This window comes from Rhinopithecus roxellana, chromosome 10 (assembly GCF_007565055.1).
Source record: "Rhinopithecus roxellana isolate Shanxi Qingling chromosome 10, ASM756505v1, whole genome shotgun sequence".
Classification (NCBI taxonomy): domain Eukaryota; kingdom Metazoa; phylum Chordata; class Mammalia; order Primates; family Cercopithecidae; genus Rhinopithecus; species Rhinopithecus roxellana.
Window position 1 is genome coordinate 39249809 of NC_044558.1, and position 20158 is coordinate 39269966.

At 39.6% G+C, this 20158-nt stretch overlaps 1 protein-coding gene across 1 annotated transcript in view; it reads right to left on the minus strand.

Moving 5' to 3' along the window:
* The window catches only part of LGR5 (leucine rich repeat containing G protein-coupled receptor 5), a 148311-nt gene extending 128451 nt beyond the window's left edge, over positions 1-19860 (minus strand). Inside the window, exon 1 of the mRNA XM_010370727.2 lies at positions 19347-19860. Coding sequence (XP_010369029.2) covers positions 19347-19558 — 212 coding nt within the window. The 5' untranslated portion in view covers positions 19559-19860. The remainder of the gene's footprint in view (positions 1-19346) is intronic.
* Between the last annotated feature and the right edge of the window lie 298 nt (positions 19861-20158).

Consider the following 20158-nt stretch of genomic DNA (forward strand, 5'->3'; position numbering starts at 1 on the left):
TATTAGGGGTGCAAATAAATGAGTTCATAATTGTATTTCAGAAGAATTGAAAATGAATGAGATTATAACCCCCAAACTTACAGCCCAGTAAAACTATAAGCCAGTAAAGCAGAAGGTACATTTATGAAATCAGAACATAACTGCAGAGTGCCTTGCCTTATAAGAGGGCTCCTAGTAATGAGAGGTCAGATCTCACAGGAGGATTCTGCCTCTTAGGGACTGCATTCAGGCCTCCTTTGGTATAGGGTCATTACTAGTCTTACTAGGACATGCTATATATTTTAAGTGCAGAAAGCACAGAGGAGAATTTAGCCAGTGCTTAGACTTAAATGGGAAAGTCTAGAATATTCCTTCCCTCTCCTTTCCTTGGCTAACTCTAACTCATCTTCCAAGTTTCAGATTAAATGTCATTTCCCAAGAGAAGTGTTCCCTGACCACCAAGACCAGGCAGGTTCTCTTTTAGTGCACTCCTGTTTGCCATCAGAGATCTTTCATCTGAATAATTTACATTTAAATACGCATTTAAAAAATTTCTGCTGCCATACAAAGGCAAGAATTGTGTACATCTTGTACACTGTTATACCCTCAGCATCTAGCACAAGGTGGGCAGTTGATAAATATTAATTGTGTGAATAAATGGATAAATGAGCAAATAAATTTGCAGGCACACGAAGCTGACACTCTGAAAGATCTCTTCCACAGTCATAGATTGACTTCTTACTCATTATAGTCGCCATCTTTTCTAGACTTTATAAAAACTAGCAAGAAAGTAAAAACAGACTTATTTAACATTTTTAAACACTGCTTAAGGACTTTTAACACAGTGAAAGAAGAGTTAAAATGTTTGTTGACTGCAGCTTTCCAAGAAATAGAAAAAGACAGAAAACTAAATCCAATTATTTTAAGTAATTTTAAAAGTAAGGCAGAATATTGGTCTTTAAATCATATTTTCTAGTTTCCTTTAGAATTATTCCACAATAATAGTTTCTCTATAACCTTGAAGCTTGTTGAGCTCCAACCTCACAGAGGCCCTTTTAAAAGATCTACTCATTTTATAAGGAACATTAAATCTGACTGGAAATACACACTTTGGTATCTAAGAACCCTAGCACAGGAGATTAGTAGCCAAAAAAGCAATTAAGTTTACAGTAGGGTTACAGATACCATATCTACTACAACAGTTTGAAAAGGGAAGTAATGCAAAGGTCATATCAACAAGAAAAAAAGTAACACTAAATAGTAGATTTTATTTAAGAAACAAAATCCCATATTCCAAAATCTTTCCTTCTCATCTAATGACTACATGTGTTTGGGAGCTTAGAAAAAAACAAGAAAGGAGGAGGCGGCACTACTGAAGTTGGTAACTGGCACAAAAACCATGAACCAGGCTGTGAAACTGAAGCATCTGTAGTGTCAGGTTCCTGATTAACTTTTTCAATTTGATCTTAGATCCCATTCTAGTATGTCCAGGATTGTAGGATCCCAAGCTGGCTGGGTCTGTGTGCATGAGAGAAGCAGCAACAGCTTAGGGTTCAAATAAACACAGGCAACTGCCTCCAACAACTCACATGTGAAAGACTGAGCTCCAGGGAAAAACCAACAACACTTTAGGACCAGACAATAATTGCACCTTTTTACGTGAAGGTAAAGGTGTTCCCACAAAACAGCGGGACTATATGACACAGACACCAATTATAAGTCACTTTTGGTAACCTTGTTTAGTTACACAGCACTATGTAAATCCCTGGATTTACAATGGTTGTGTAGCCCACGAAACTATCTTTAGCTGAAGTTCCTCTTCTGTGTCAGTATCCTATTTTGAACGAACAATGCTCTTAGATGAGCAGAAAAGATGTAGTTAGCTCCCACCATTACAATTTCTGATCCCCTTTACTTTAGCTCTTTTGAAATAACATGAAAGCTTTGGCTTGCTAATTACTTTTAACCAGCTCATAGAAAAATTAGTTTATCTTCCTGATCAAAGCAAATTAGGCAGATCATGGTTGATTAGAATGCAACAGTAAAATCTCCATACTTTCTCTTCCATCCCCTTTCTCTCAGAAATAGGGTCTGTGTCAAATATGTAGGTATTTCCCACGGCCAGGCCGGACTCTGTTTCCAACAGGGACTGCGGCTTGGACAATGGTTCTTACACAGACACTAAAGTTCTTTAGTTCAGTCATTGTGTTCGAAAAGAACTAGTAACCCCTTAGCTAGCATTTGATGAAACATCTAGATTTACATATTTCCTTAATTGCATTTTTGAATGTGAGTGAGATTTATCTGACCAAAGTTAAATGCCTCCTTTATTCCCCTACCATAGGCAAAATTCAACTCCATGCTCTTAAAAAAAAAAGTGAAATGGGGGTATATGGAATCTTATTCAATTTCCATCTGAACAAATTTTAGGGTTTCAGTAAAGTGGGACGAGGGAGTTATGTTACCCAAGACGGGAAAGATATATCTTTACCTTTCAAAGTGGAAATGTCAGCTTCTAAAGCTTTGGCTTGCTCAGCTCTTTCAAAAAGGCTGTTTTTATTTTAAATGAATGCTATTCCTTGTTGTCGAATTCCCCAAATTGGTTGCTAAAAAGCTCTGAAATGATGGTCCTTAATAATTTCCAGCTAAAATGTCTGTTATGTGATTGTAAAAACCGGAAAGCTAGGTTTTATTTTCTTTATTTATTTACTATAAATTAACAGTAAATCTTGCATTTAGCTCCATTTAAACCTCCCTCTGCAGCTGCCCATTTGAAAAATAAAATGGTTGCCTTCTTTCACTTCAGTGGGTACAATACAAAACATCCATTGAGCTTTCCCTTTATTGCAGCTGCCAATGCCCAGCCGACTTTTAACAAACCAACCAAGCGGAATCACAATGCAGCTGCAACATTTTATGGTATTTCTGTTGGTTCTCTTTTGAGACTGAAGGTGTTAATTAGGAATCAAAGAACACAACCCTGCCAGCTTTCTTTCACAAACCATACCCTGGTCACTGCAGTTTTCAGAAGAAAAATAAATCTAATAAAGGGATAAAAATGTTGTTTGTCACACCAGTAAAGTGTACTTAAGACCCTTTGATCAAAAGCTTTTTATGTAGTCTTGTCAGATGGGCTGGAAATATTGTATTTTTTCCTTTTCTCCCCCATCTTCATGTGGACTTATCTAAATTTTGAATTTAATGTAAGACTGGAATATAAAAGTATAAGCAGTCACGTGTGGGAATGCTTTGTAAGTGATAACTGGTCTCATAGAGTAGAATAATTTTTTCTTAGACAATTTCTCATAGTCAATGTTCCATCATGTGAAACTAGGTCTTCTATCAGTACTTATTATAATATTCTAACCATAAATTTTTATGCTTACAATTTACAAATACATCTGTCAATACTCTATTTACTGTGATTATTTATTACATAAATTTCTCAGTGTTTTAGGGGATCTTTTTATATACAGAATTGAGTAGTTTCATAAGCATAAAAACCATATCTATATGAACATATATATACAATGTTAATTTATCAAATGGTTTGTCATTTTTGTGTAATTTTTTGTGTATATTGAGTATCATACATCTAAACAACAGCGTGAAGTCATTACCTTTAATCTTTAGTCAAAGTTAAAAGCTTAAAGTAAGTTTATGAAGTTAGCACTACTGGGAATTAGTCAAGCCTGCTAGCTTTCTCAGCACGAGGTTTTGCTGCTAGGTGCACAAATCATGCCAAAATCCATTAATCCTGCTAGAGAGAGGCAGAAAGAAGGTCTGCTTGTTGATTTAATGTTAATGAAATGAATGGGCTCCTGAGGCTACCTACAGAGGCTCTCTAAACTGTAAAACAAATAAAGTCATTTTAAGTAATGCTCATGGCAGGAGAGTAAACAATGCTTCCAGATTTGCTGCACAAAATGGGAGTGGGTGTGGGTCTGTGGAAACCTCCCATTTTCTACAATCCTGCTACACCTGCCCTATTGCAATACACACAAATGTCAAGTTGATAGACTCCTAGAATGACTGAATTAGGAGAGACCTCAGAACATGTGTTCACCTCTCTTATTTTACAGATGCAAAAATTGAGACAGGGAGGATATGCATCTTGCCAGAGATTCTGTGGCTGATTAGTGGAGTGGGCCCAGATCAGTGGTTCTCAAACTTGGTTGCATTTTGAATTTGCCTTGGGTAGTTAAAGTACATTCTGATGCCTAGCCCCTTCCCTCAGAAGCTGTGATTCAGTTAGTTTGGTGTGGGATCTGGGCTTTGAGATGGTTAAATTAGCTCCCAGTTGGAACTAATGTGTTGGCAAGTTTCAGAACTGCAGACCTGGACTTCTAATCTACTGTACTACTCTCCTGCACTTTTTTGTTGTTTTGTTTTTTGTTTGCTTTTTTTCCCCTGCACTGTAGTGATACTCCCAGTTCCTAGGAGTATTCCAGTTGCTTTATCCTGTAGGTTAGATATATATTTTGAGATTTTGAGGGTATTTCCACAATGAGTGTTTTTTTTTTTTCTTGTTCCTTCGTGTATATGCACAGATGTGGCCGTGGGGTGTGTGTGTGTGTGTGTGCACGCATGTGTGTGTGTGCCTTGTGGATATCTCGAAGGATTGTACTCTACCCACGGGGTGAGCCAGCTCCACAGTGGAGCCAGTAGCCAAGCTCTGTGCTATGCTTGGCAGGTTGTCCTCTTGCCTCACTCTTCCCTCTGTCTTGCACTTCACCTCTCCTTTGAGTTCCTTTGGGTATTGTTTTATTTCTTTCTAATTTGCCACAGTCTCGTCTCCTCTGGGCTGCCACTTTCCTCCTACCCTCTCCTCTCCACTTGAAGGATTTCCCTTTGAGAGAGATGCTCTGACTCTTCATTGAAAATTGTTTGACTTTTGCTGCCTTCTGCTTCCCTTGGTTTGGTGATTACGCTGTTTGATAAAGGTGGGTTGACAGAGTCTACTTCTCCAATCTGTACTGCTGGATGATATGTAGTAGATGTCTGACGATTTCTTCCATGTTGGATTTAGAGTGGTGAAATAAATCAGCTTCCTGGTTTATTAATTCAGTAGGCACTCGGGAATTCCAGAATCATCTTTCTACATGTAGTAAGATATAAGGAGATTTCCCTTGTTTTTTTCAGAACTGCTCTCTTGATTTCATCAGTTATGGAAAAAGTCAGCTTTCCCCTTTTGCAGAAGGGTACAGGACATCCGCAGGGACAGTAATACAGGCTCATCCAATAGGATTAAAAGACTCTCTGCTCCAAGAACTGCTCACCTATCTCTCTTCTCCCCTGAGGATCACTGGGCCTAATTCCAGAGGCTTCCTGTTTGAAACACAAGTCCAAGTGGTACTTTGACCCCCTATTTAACTTTGAATCCCCTCTCCTACACAAATTCACATCATTGATACCTATTATTCTCAGGGAATGATATTAGCCTCATCACCATCACTGACTGAAAGATCCTTCCCGCAATTATGTTGAACCAACTGCTTTTTTGTCAAAGATGAGTACTGAAGTTCCTCATGAAAATTACATTATTTCGAATGTATTTTCAGGTAGACACAAGCCCATTCCTTAAATCAGTGTTTGTTCTTAAAGTAGAACTATTTTTTCAGTTAATAAAAAAAAAAAAAAAAAAAAGAAACATTTTTGTTGTGTTGAAATCTTGGGTTTTCCTGAATGTATTTTTGGCTCTGAAGGAAGGTTGAATTCCCAACCTTCTCTCAGTCCCCTCAAATCCATCATCTCTTGCCTGCCACTGTAGCAAATCAACGGCTGATACTGGAGCTTCTAAGAGCAGAAGAAGCTAGCAAGCTGAATTTTTCTTTCACAGTCAGGAAAAGTCATGAGGGTGGATGAGATTAAAAAAAAAAAAGAAAGAAAAGAAAAGAAAAGAAAAGGATAAAAGCACTTCAAGCCCAGGACTACAAATTCTGAGTCATTCATTAAATTGTATCTGAAGAGTAGAGTCCTAACATTGTGCCATCAGCCTACTCTCTGTGACAAAGTGTTCACTCAGCCCTCAGCTATCCTGGAGATTTGTGCAGTGTCTTCAAAATGCTACACACTCATGTGCAAATATGAAACTTCATTTAAAACACATAATCTTTTGTCTATTTGATACCAAGGATCAGAAACAAAAGTTAGAATTTTTTTTTTTTTTTTTTTTTTTTTGAGACGGAGTCTCGCTCTGCCGCCCAGGCTGGAGTGCAGTGGCCGAATCTCAGCTCACTGCAAGCTCCGCCTCCCTGGTTTACGCCATTCTCCTGCCTCAGCCTCCAGAGTACCTGGGACTACAGGCGCCCGCCACCTCGACCGGCTAGTTTTTTTTTTTTTTTCTATTTTTTAGTAGAGACGGGGTTTCACCGTGTTAGCCAGGATGGTCTCGATCTCCTGACCTCGTGATCCTCCCATCTCGGCCTCCCAAAGTGCTGGGATTACAGGCTTGAACCACCGCGCCCGGCCAGAATATTTTTATTTATAACAGTTGCTAGGTGATGCCAAATTCATTTGAAGATGCCCCTTCTTTCTCCTCTAGTTCTTTACCTAGTAGGTGCCTTTCTGCTGTTCTTTTCTTGTTTTTAACATTAAGAAATCTTGTTTAATAAACATTACATTTACTCTTTTCAACATTCAGGACAATTAATTTAGCTAAATGAGGGAATAACTGTAAGAGATAGCATGGTATACTTGAAAAGCATGGGTTTACTGTGATAGTAACTGTACCATCATCAACAGAAATAATTGCACCTAACATTTAATGCATCCTACACAAGTGAGGTGCCATGTAAAGTGCTTTATGTGCATTATCTCACCAGTCTTCACAACAACTTAGTCAGGTAGATGTCATTATTATTGCCATCTTACAAATGAGAAAACTGAGGCATTGAGTAACTTGTCAAGGTCACTGAAGATAAGGCTGCGATAGACATCAAGAAATGTTCTCATTTCTAACATCAAGAGATGTTCTCATATTGATAGTAATAACTATTTTACTGTTTGTTATGAGGGTCAAATGAGGAACTACGGGTAAAAGCATCAACAGCACTTTTTGAATTTTTTTCCCTCTGTCTTGGGATATTCCAAACAATCAGTCTGCCAAATTTAGAGGAAAGAATCTCTCTGTCATCACATTATAAGATTATATCAGAAATTATATCAAGTAGTCTCACTCGTTGCACATTTGGTGGCTAGAAAATGGCATCTTATGTCTTAGGCATGTGGACAGTTTTTTACATAGAGTTTAGGGGAACAGAAGAGTACCCTCCAGAGAGAAAACTGTGCTGACTGTCCTTTAAGTGTGCCTGGGCTATGTGCCCCTTTGAAGTTGCCCAGACGCAGACATGCATGGACACCAGGTGTTTTAAAATGTAGGTGTTAATATTATTCAGGTGTGATGAGGCCAACAGATCAGGAGATGACTGCCATTGAAAAGGGAGTTTGTTACTCACAGTTCCCAAGAGGAGAGGACTCACCATTCCATGCAGAGCCACACAGGAAAGCTCTGGGCTCAGTCTGGAGATAGAAGGAGCAGAAGAAAAGCATGGGCGGGTCCTTTATTGCGGTTTCCATGGGAAGGAATGGACAAGGCAGGGTAAGCAGGTTTAGGATCAGCTAGTTGGATAATTTCAGTGTGCTGTGGGGTGTAGGAGCTATCTCAATTTATTGACATCTGAGCTTGGGGTGAGTAGACCAGGGGAATATTGACCTAGAGTGTAAGAGCCCTGAAAGAGCCTGGGAAAGGGAGTGGTTGGGGGTGGGGTGTGGCCTTTGGATTGGTTGGTTTGCATATGAAAGGTGCACTCCAGAGAAAATCATTTGCTATCTCCAGGAATTACTTAGCCCTAGGAGGGGCAGTCTCTCCAGGAGCAGCAAGGCTCCAAGATGTCAAAGCACCATAAAATAGAGAATATGAAAAACATGATAAATATACAAGAATTCTGTGTTCTGATCCAATTTTCAAGGGGTATATAGTCCAATACTGGAAACAGACAAGTAGATGAAATATTGTGATCAAGTGTGCTGAGCACTATGATCAAAATGGGCTCAGAATGATGTGGGAGCATCAAAGACAAGTTTCTAAAATGTGGGGTTACAGAAAGCTTCCCAGAGGAGGTGACATTTGAGCTGAGTATGGGAAGACTAACAGAGGTTAGCAAAAGAAGAAAGGCAATCCCAGCAGAGGTCAACACATGTGAACACCTGGAGGCATGAAATAGGGAAATTGTAAGATGCAGTTTGAAATGGCTGGAGAGAAGAGAGTTTGGGGTGTTAAATTCAGACTAAAGCTACCCCTTTACATATTCTAAGTTTGGCCTAAAGGTTTCTTCGTACATAGTAAGCTGCAACCTAACTGGATGTGAAAACAGACTGTAACCTGCTCTTGACCCAAGCACCGAGTTTTGTTCAGTCAAAGATGGCTAACTATTCAAACTCTGTTCAAATAAGGCAAACACCAAGCTGTAATCAATCCATCTATTTCTGCACCTCACTTCCATTCACTGTTCTTCACTTTCCCTCTTCTGTCCATAAATCTTCTTCAAACCACATGGCAGCACCAGATTCTCTCTGAACCTATTCTGGTTTGGGGGCTACCCAATTTGTTCTTTGCTCAATTAAACTCTGTTAAGTTTAATTTGTCTAAGGTTTTTCTTTTAACAGGGAGCTAGTGAGGGGAAATTGGCAGCAGGGGTTGCAGGTTAGGGATGAGGCAAACAAAGTTGACTTTGTGGGCTAAACTGAGGTGTTAAAAGTTATTTTGAAATCACAGGACACCATTGAAGGATTGAATATAGGTAAGACATGACCAGAGGTGCATCTTGAAGAGACTAGCAGGATAGTAGGGAGTGTGTATGTATGTGTTGGGGGTCTATGTAGACCATGACAGGAAACTGCTACAGTTATCCAGGAAAAAAGTGAGTAGACCCTGGACTAGTGCAATTTCACTGCTAGAAGAAAAAGAGAACAGTTACAAGGGACATTAAGGCAACCAAAATTTGATAAAATTAAGGTCATAAATGAAATTTTAATTACAATAATCAGAGATTTAACTACTGTGAACAGAGGCTAGACCTGGTGGCTACTGCCTATAATCCCAACACTTTGGAAAGCTGAGGTGGATAATTACTTGAGGCCAGGAGTTTGAGACCAGCCTGGGCAACATAGCCATACTCCCATCTCTACCAAAAAAAGAAAAAAGAAGTAAATGACAACTATGAACAGACATTTGGGGGTTTAATTATGCTTAATTATTTTTCAAGCTAAATCTGAGTGTTCCTTTTTGCTCTGCAGATTTTTAGGTGATATGGAGATACTGCATATGTATTTACAATGGACCAAAATAAGATGATACTGTTAAAATTCAGGTACACATCTAGATATGGACATACATAACATGTGTAAACAACAGGATATTTGGCAACATCTGGAAAAAGTAACTGGGAGTTTTTGAGTTCATTCGAGTATCTGACATTGAAATATAAAGGTGACCAAGAAGTAGTACTGGGCTGGAGTTCTCGGGAGCTCTGGAGTGCAATTCTGTCTTTGCTAGCTGTGTGATTTTCAGAATGTCATTAACCCCTTATGAACATAAATTTCATCATCTGTGAAATAAAGACGTTGATTAGGTAAATTCCAAGGTTCTTTCCATTCTAAATTCCCTGGGTAGCCATGGCTTTTGACTCACTGAAATCCTTTGTAACCCATCTAAGTGATTTTAATTCTGTTTATTTGGGCAATTCGGGTAATGCTCTAGCAATCACGATTAAATTTCAGTCTTGCATTGTGTAATGTGATCTTAGATATACAGCTTAGTCATTCTGGTAATTTGTGGATAAAAGATTATCCTTTTAGTTCTTCACAGTAGAACTTACTCTAAATGTAGTTAGGTATTAATTCAAACTCTAAATTAGGTTTATTATAATTAACATAAATCTCCCCAAATTTGCTTTCCTTCACAATATACAATTAATTATATTCTGAGATGTTCCTACAGCTGAGGCAAAGAGGGTTTCAAATTACTATGTAGTAGTCATTCAGGACCAGAACATATCTACCTAACACTTATGACTATAAGACTCTGGGGAAGTAGATGTTTTCCTAGAAGGCCAGCAGCTGGAAGGTGGAAGGTGGACACTTGCTGTCAGTTAATCATGCTGCTAAACCTTTTGAGATCTTCAAATAAGATATGCTCACAACATGGGAGAATCTGGTTTAACTAGGATTTCCTTTTGCTACCCGAGCTTGAAGACTCAATAAAAAAAGATCTTGAACTTCCTCCTGTACTATATTGCACTGAGTCCCAGAGAACAACAGCTGCTGAAGAACAGGGACTGTGCATGAGCTAAGATCTTCCACCATAGGAACAGTAATGTAGCTTTTCCAAGTTAAAATCAGAGACCCCAATTTTGGTGACTGGAGTTGATACTTAAATCACAAGGACTCTTCTCTCTAAACTTCCTTTCATCTTCTAGTTTGAAGCCCTTGGTGGGGAAAGTGTCTGAGATAAGGACAAGGCATCCTTTCGGTTCTCTGATACTACCTTGAAGCGAGGGATGGAGAAAGGTAAAGAGAGACACAGGAGAAGTGTATCCCCTGGGAACAGGTGTCTAGTGGAGTCCAGTAACTCACAGTCTCTCAGTTCTGTCAGCACTGTCCCTTGGGTAGCAAATTTCTTCCGTTAGCCCTTCCACCTCTCTTGCCATTGTTTTTCTAGGCTTTTCTCTATTGTACAGTTAACACTGTAACAATGATAGAGTAGGCCTATTGCCAAATGCAGGCATGTCTGCTAAGGGTCCCTTCAGGACAGAAAGTACAAAGACAAAGAGGAAGATTCTTTATTCTCCGTCTTTACTAGAAGACTCCAAACTCACTTTGCAGATTCACTCAACAAATACTGTGAAATAAATGTTTATTGTGAAAACGTCAATATATATACAAAATAGTTCATCAAGGAATATAACATCTATGGAAATATTTATTTGGTTTTCATAATCAAATAATAATCATCACTTATGTAAAAAACTGAAAGGTTATATTTTGTGCTGATAGATTTAAAGACCAATTGATTATGTAACGAGTTCCTTCAAGTAAGTGCCTCACGAGAAAATTTATAACCTAAAACCTTCAAGCACCATGTGGTGTTTTGTGCATCGAACCAATAAACTCATTAAAATAACATTGCATAAACCCAAACACAACACATTGAAAGTTCTAACACAGCCCACATTAACCAACCAACTTTAAAATAATATCCTTGTTATGTACTAAGGTTAAAAATCCAGCAAATTCTTTATATTTTTTCCACTTGAGATCATGTGTGGTTTTCTACTTTCCTGAGAAGTACACTTTTGTGGCTTTTTGATCAAAGGAAGGTTATTTTTACAAATCGACATCTTTTGTAGAGGTCTCTGCTCCACTTAATTCAAGGTTTCAAGAAAAAATGAGAACAAAAGTATTTACCAGTGTTTTAGTGAAACTTAAAAATTCTAAGGTTATTTTCTCAGTGTAGGCTTTGAAAAGAAGGCACGCATGTAAGGTTAGTCACCACAGTTGTGTGTGTGTGTGTGTGTGTGTGTGTGTGTGTGTGTGAAGGACACAAGGAGGAGGAAGGGGGAAATAAAGGAATTTGGCTGCACATTGAGGAACAGTTTGAAACACTTGGCTTCTAGTTGTGAAAGATGAGCAACACGGAAAAAAGGACGGGCTAACAAGGGACCACTTGAGGAAAGCTTAATCTCGCCTGGCAGGCTGAGGAGGGAGGTCAGCTCCATGCACGCGTTCTCAGCTGGAGTTGGGCTCCCTTTGCCAGGACGATTGTCTTCTGCATTTCAGTTTCTGAACCGAACTGAAGGTGCCTTCAAACAGCCAGTTCCACAGTCTCTCCCTTGTAAAGGGTCGGCCCTCCACGGCTATGCCCTGCCAACGTTTGTATCATTTCTGCCAAACAAGTGCACAAAGGGAATTGTTTCTTGTTGGTGTGTGTATTAGTGTGTGCACGAGACACTTTCTTCCCTCTTGGCCATCACAGTCCTTGCTTGAAGAAGAAGCAAACACTCCTTCTGAAGGCAAGAAGGATAAAACAAGTATGTGGAAAATGTGCATATATAAAAAATAGGACATTTGAAAATTAGAGATTGTTGAATAATTTTAAATTATTAAGTCAGTAAAAAGCTGGAGTATGAGAGTACTATTTTAAAACATTCTAGATACCGTACCCCAAACATATCCTAATTTTTCTAAACATCAGTACTGTTTTTTCTGTTGACTTTGTAATACAATAAATGATTAATGTATATCAGGTTAATAAGCTGAATTAAAGGATTGAGGAAATTAAATGCATAGTTCAGAAAAGGTTTTTCATTGTTTGAAGGAGGGAACTTTTCTATGACTTATCCAGATTTCTAATTGTCACGTAAGTCTGTATCACTAATTGTCTAATGGTTAAACCATGCATAGTTTAAAAATATGTTGGGGAATTTGATAAAACTTTGAAACAATTTTCTATTCTGAATCAAATGAATAACATTATGATACCTTTGTGACAACAATTTACCTCATTTCATCCATTTTAAAGGTGAATACAAGCTCAAATAGAATTTGTCTGTTAAGAAAGTTCATGTCCGTCTGAACTGAGAAATAGTTCCAAAGAATGCAGCTACTTCATTTGATATATAGATCTGGTTGTAGGAAAAAAGTTTTATTCTTGCCTAGGTGGTTACTAATCTATTGATCACTCTTCACAATACTCTGGCAGCTACCACAACTTATCTCTGATTTGGAGACAAGAAAAATTGTTTCTGTGGTAGTAAGAAAATGGATATATAAAATGATGTCTACTAAACTTATAATATTGGCCTGAAACTATGTAATGTAATGCTCACATTATTGGAAAATTGAAAACTGCATTTTGCTCTGGAATTCCCTGAAAAATATTTCTGGTATTAGGGCTTCATACATTGTGTTCCTGAAAAGAAAAATGGGCTGAAATATTTCAGCACCAGTTAAAATGATTACGAGGCATAAGTATAAATTGGAAAGCTGGTTTTCTTGGGTTGCTGTAAATTGGCCCTGAAGATAACTTCAAAGGAAATATAAATATTTTGAGCAATGGAAATACTTGAAATAAGCTTACAGTAAGCTTACCTGTTAAGAGGTACTATTAATCACTCCTAAGTTGTCACAAGTTGCCCCACCACAAGGGGGACACTGACTGAGTAAAGTATGTAGTACCTTTGTGGGGCCTATGACTGAGTAAAGTATTTAGTGCCAGATACTTAGGAAACACAATACAACTATCAGTTATTATGACTATTGCTATTAAAATAATAAAGTAATTTATACATGTAAATCTTGGCATGTGTTAAACAACTCATTGCATCATTTAAACTGAACACAATTCAGCCGTATTTCAAATGGGACTGGACAATAATTGTGGCCAGCAGCCTTGTGTTGTTTGTACTTGCGGACTAGTAGTTCTCACCTGTCTTTCTCTGACTTCTATTAGCCACTGGGATTTCAGCAGCTGGTTCAGCCAATTCTACTCAATTCAACATTACCGGTATTTACTGAACTCCCTTAAGAACCAGGCGTTGGAATGGGCGCTTGGGATATAAAATGGAAAATGTCCTACCCTGGAGGAGCTCACTGCCAAATAAGAAGAATAAGCCCTGAAGGAGAGAGCCTATCATGAAACCCTGGGGTGTTATTCCATCTGACTTTCAGGAAATTGTTTATACGGTCAGGAGTTGGTTCCTTTGCGTACTCTCCAAGTAAATCTCAGTGTCTCCAATTCCAGACTTAAACATTAAAAAGAGAAGTAATACTTGAGGGTATACAGAAGCACTTCTGCTTATGAAACATCTTTTAAATAGTTTTCCACTAATGCTAACGCCTGTTGAGAGCCTTTTAGCATTACCACTAGATATATTATTCCATTTCTTGAAATCAAATGACTAATGTTTTTCTCCCTTCCAATTTCAAGCCAGGCATTCCCACTGGGCTTACTCCGTTTAACAGAAAAATGCCACAGATTTTAAGAATGGACCTGCTTCCCACCATATAGCTTATGGAGAACAAAATCAATTTTGAATTATGAGAATTTAATCAAAAATTCCACATTATAGACTGTGAAATGTCTCCTTTTTTCATAGATAGAGATCCACAGGTGAAACTGGGCATGTAGTTGGTTATTTACAATGGTTAAATGAAAGTGTAGATTAAAGCTGACAGATCTGGGAATAAAAGAGTTGTAGTGGGCTAGAACTCATGGGCAGATTTAACAAGTGAAATTCCACCAAGATACATCAAAAATAGCAACAGGACTAGATATTCAGCTCATTTTGCTTTATATGTAATATACCAGTTGTGGCTTTAGTGCCAGTCTGATTCATCTCTCTACTACAAACTGAGACTCTATAAAGGAAAATATTGCAACTGGAGTAAGGAAGTTGAATCTTATAGGAAGGAATTTGTCTTCTCATGAAGACTTCAATTTACCAGAAGTATCTATTGGGGAAGTGTTTACAAGAAAATGTGCCATTTAGCCTTATTCTAAATTTGCGTAATAACTGAACCAAACAAAAACATTACTTCACAAAATTGTTCATTGGACAACCCACTACTGTTTTTCATTTCTATCTTATGGCATGTGATTTAGATTATTCAGAAACATACTTAAATTTGTAGCTAAAATGACTTCAATGCATGAATTTGATAGAAGAAATATAAAAAAATGCTTTGCTATAAAATTATAAATATCCTATAATGTCTTTAATTTTGATAGCTTTATTGGGTTGTTTGGTCTGATATTTCTATGCCTTTGACAGATACATATTTTGAAAACTGAAAACAATAAAATAGTTCAGATATAATACTTAACTCTCAGAAATCATAGACCAGTTTTGTGTTTCTGAACTTCTTTAAACACATCCAAGTGTGACTGGTCTATTACCAAAACATGATGTTATTTACACAGGCTATTTCTTGATTCCGATCTTCTAACTCATTTATGATTGCTACCTTTTGTTGCTACATCAGAACTCCTTTACTTTGAGGAAAATGCATAAGGAAGAAAGAAAAAAACTGAAGATCATGTTTATTATATGTAAAAATTCATTCTTGTCACACCAACTCTGCCATGCATACGTTAAATATATTCAGTAAAATATTCATTTTAAATTTATGCTACAAAATTGTTTGAATGAGCTCACTACTTTAAAAAATTACTTAGGCTAATTATCAATTAGTTTTAATAATTCACCCCATAACAAAAACACTATAGAAAAAATCCCCAGGAATCCTGGAGAAAAAGAAAGAACTTCATTAAAATGAAGAAAATTTACTGGCATCATTATGTTTTAAACAATTCTAAAAGTACATTTTAGAGCAAACTGTATAATGTTTGTGATTGATCTAAATGTTAAGGCTGTTATAAGAGTTACTATTTTTGTAATCATTTCTAAAGTACATTTTCTTTTATTTAAGATAAGAAGAGAAGCAGAACTATATTAAATCATTTTCAAAGAAGATTCTAAAAAGGATCTTTCATTTTGAAACTGCATCTTAAATACTTAAAACACATTTATGATATTAAGGTAGTGCCTAATTAATGGTGACTTTTGTTCTGTTCTTATTAACATCAGTTTTACTAGTTATGTGTAAAATTAAATTTTGTTTCAAAGTTACACATGAAAAAGTAACCAAACTACATAATTTAAAAAAAATCTTTTCTCTTGGTTCCTTTGGTTTATATAACATAAATTTGCTTATGGATGAAATGTGAATGCCTTTAAGCAACAGCAAAGAAAACTCAGTTTTCTTTTTAAAATAAAATAGCTGTTCTGGACCAATAAAGAAAAGTATATTTATTATGTTAGGATGTTCATTAGGATTTAGTTTTCTATCTGAATGTCACACTAACTAGATGACAGACACATCAAAGTAGCAGAGAGGACTTTACTTTTAAGATCCTATTAACAAAAATGTCCACATTTGATTAAAGTAACTTACCTATACTAAGATTAGATGCTAGAACTACTTTATTTAGAACAGATCACAACTGGTAGATAGAGATGTATTAAATGTTGTAAACAACTTTGTCTGCTTTCATATCTCAATCTTGGTGTGTTCCTTATTTTCTCCTAAGTAAACTTTGTTAGCCCCTGTTAGTAAAATCAGAGCCCATAACCACTTGCTGGGGGGCAGGGAGAGAGAAGAAATGAAGATCAAGATTTTTCCAGCGTTTCCACTCTGTTCACTGGTCGAGTTAAAGACCTACTGTGGAAGGCAGCTCAGTAAGAAAAGAGAGTCAATATTAATATTTGGACTGGCTTAAAATTTTGCTTTTCTGGGAAAAAAAAGATGACAAAATGGCACATAAATAATGCTTGCATTCTATGAAGATATGTAGGAAACTTTCTTTATCTACAAGTCTGACTAGCTGGCTATCAGATTGTCGTAAATGTGTACAGCTACTTGCCAAATGTGTACAGCTGGAACTTGCCATCGTCAATCTGTTTGAAGAAAAGTAAATGCTTGTTCTTTTTTTGAAGGGGATTAGGAGATAACATTTTGACTAAATAAATGATGATAACCTCTTACAAATAATAAAAGATAGGAGTTCTGGCTTTTCACCACATCAGTCTTTGTACACTGCAACTTTCTCATCAAGGATTAATTTCTACTGGGCCCCAGTGGAGTGGAGCTATAACTTCGTGTTCCCTTTCAACATCAAAGGGAAGTTATTCTTTCAAATAAGAAAATCAGTAGAACACACACTCGTGTATTTGAATATGAGTAAATAAAAGTTCGTCTTTTATGTTTTGGCTGCACAAGTGAAGACAGAAATGGTCAGAGAATACTATGTGTAACCAAAACAGGGCATCATCTACTCTTAAGGTCTGCACAGCGTTCCTGTGGTTGTAAAAAACCAAAAAAAACCCCAAACCCTCAACACCTGCTCAAAGGGCATCCCATGGGCCCTGGCATTTTTTAGTATATAAGGACACCAAATTATGAAATCACACATCATAAAGAACACCACATTGGTTATTTACTTCAGGACTGACTTCTATATTCAGCACTCATATTCCCTGAACTGTGTTGCATTAGAAATACGTATTTAATATTTACTGTATCACTTTTTACAGACAGTCTGAGTTTAATATTTCATAGGGCCCTGGGAAAATGTCTTCTTAGGCCAGTGTACAGGCTGTCATCAAATAACATGAGAATAATATGGCCCTTAATTTCCTAATAGTATCTTAACTTCAAGAGGTTATCTATAATATAGATAGAGGGTTCTATCTATAGATACATAGGGAACATTGGCAGTAGGTGGCAGTAAGTTCTCCTGAGCACATGGAGGACACAGTTAAATGCATTTGAGGTATGTGGGAAATGGTTTAAAGCAGAATTTTATGCCAACTTTTAGTAACGGAAGCCTAACAAATGTTTGTTCTTTCAAGTGAGAGAAGAAAGCAATCTGGAACTATTCATAAGCTTATTTTCTGTATTCTTAAACATATTTTATAATGAATGTATGATTTAAATAGTAGGTTAAGGGTTTGGGGGTACTGCACACCTCCCTTGCATACAGTCAAACTTCAGCGTGATGGGAAAGAAGAGTTATAGACTGCTAGGCAAAATTGCCAAACTGGTCTCAGAAATTCACTGCATTGGAGAGTGCGGAATCCTTGCAACACTGACTACAGCAGTTAAACCAGAGAGGCTGGGGATGAGTATTCTGCTTTGTAGTAGAGACAGCTGTTCAGGAGGAGGAAATGTGAATTCTGAGAGCTTGATCATTTAGGAGAGCAGATTTCCATTCCTGGAACAATATCACTACCACATGTATGAGTGCAATTGAGGGGAAACCTGGTGGGGAAAATAGTTTTAACACTCTTTCAGGTAAAAAAGAAAAAGCAGTCAAAATAGCTTTACCGTAGACGAGGAGGCGACCTGCCATCTACCAATCCTAAAATCTAGCAGGATGGTACCTTTCTTTAAAGACAATATTAAAGCAAGTAAAAGATTTTTTTTCTTCCTCACTGTCTCCAGAAAAAGAATCACTACCTAGTGGAAAATGTTGTGCAAGCCTCTTCATGTTTCTTCCCTCCAGAAAACAACTAAACAGATGGAAAAACTGGTTCACAAACATCCCAACTCTCCCCTGCCAAGGTACATCAGAGAAGCCGAAAACTGGGATTGCATGGGCTTGGGGTGGGCTCGCTGCAGTGTCTTGAACTAAAACCTAGATGTTTCACCTTGTGGTAAGGAGCACCTGTTTCCCAGAGTGGCCTAGACCCTGGTCTCTGCCGGAAGGAATGAAGCCCCAGATGCTTTGCAAGGGGGTAGGGAGAGTGGTCGCCTTGGTCTCCGAGGATAGGGTTCCTCCTGGGTCACCGCGTTCACCCAACCACCTGTTACCTTCGGGCCTGCGTTTTCCACAGACAAAATTATGCAATGAGCCGCTGCCTCAGGGCTTTGGAAGTTGCAGTGGGGGAGAGAAGGGGTGGGAGAATCCCCCAGGGATGATAGAGAGCTTCAGGTCTCCCTTTGGGTGTCGGAGCCGCTGTTTACTAGCCCAACAGCCTTCAGCCCACTTCCCCTTTCCTCCCCGGGGGAAGAGATGGTTAAAGATTACACTGCAGCCGCGGGTACTTCAAAGGGCGGCGCGGGCAGCCAAAGGTAAAGATAACGTTCTGGCAGCTCTAATCGGGGTTTGTGGTTGCCACATTTTAATCACGCCGTTAAAAAAAGAAAGAAAATAAAAAGAAAGGAGGGAAGGAAGGAAGGAAGAAGGGAGGAAGAAAGAGAGGAAAAGAGGGAAAAAAAAGAAAAAGGTTACATCACGTCACCGTGCAAGAGATGCAGACTAAAAACCCTTTGGAGCTGGGCAAGTTGTTTCTCCTTTGGGGAAACTTTCTACAGACCATCTTTTCGTGGAATGCGACTAGACGCAGAAAGGCGGTTGGGACGGTAACCAGATGGCAGCCTGCCTTTGGGTACCAGGTTCTGGGTCACAAATGCCCACTCCACACGCAAATGCCTGAATTTGCAGGAATTCACCCAGCGATGTTTCTAGCGCTGGACTGGGAAGCTGCGGCGCAGCAGCGCTTTCCCGGGTTGCACTCGAAGCCATTTCTCTGCGGGCCCAGAAAGTGCCGGCACGCTACTCCCCCAAGACACGTGCATTTCTCTGGGGGCCCTAACAGTCCTGGCCAGGATGCCCTTGACAAACTCGCCCGCCCCCACCCCCACCCCCAGAACAGGCTGGCGCGGAGGAGACTCCAGCCTCGCCTTGGACGAACCTTCCTTCTCCTCTTAGCCTGTCTCCCGGAGTGACGTGGGGAAGCACTTACAGGTAGGAGGTGAAGACGCTGAGGTTGGAAGGCAGCTCTGAGAGCCCCAGGTCGGAGCAATCCACCCTGAGCAACATCCTGCCGTCGGGCTCGCAATGACAGTGTGTGGGGCAGCCCCGCAGCAGCGCACCAGACCTGGGCGAGCTGCTCCCGGCCGCCAGCTGCAGCAGCACAGGCAAGGACAGGAGCACACCGAGCCGGGAGGTGTCCATGGTGCCCGAAGTAGGGGGCCACGAGCCGGATGCGGGCGGAGGGCAGCACCGGACTGCTACGGGCCGTAGCGCGCCTGGCGCAGCTCCGTGGGCTTCTGCAACTCAGCGAGAGTCTGCAGCACCAGACGCAGCGTTCCTGCCCCGCCGGCGTGGGCGGCTAGGAGAAGCGCGGCGGGGACTGAGGTGCCGGTTGCCGCCACGCCGGCCTTCGGAACAGCCCTGGCTGCGGCGACAGTGGCGGTGCGCCTTGCTGCTGCTCGCGGTCTGAGCGGTGTGGAGCAGCATCTCTGCTTGCACGCTCGTTTTTTAAAGCGCTCCAGCCCGAATTGCGCGCCCAGTGACGTCAGCGCAGCCTAGCTTCCCAGGCACCCCCTGCCCGGCCCCACTTTCCCTCCACTTGTCCCCTCCCTCCTTTCCCAAGTCCTGGGCTGGGAGACAGCAGGCAGCGCGCGGTGCTGGCCAGTTCTCGGCGCTCTCACTGAGCCTCCGCGGGGAAGATTCAGCGCTCAGCGCCGCGCGCCCGAATGGGGATCCCCACCCTTACCCCTTCGTGAGTCCTGGAGACCCAGATCTGAGAGTCGAGGGGGACCCGCTTCGAAG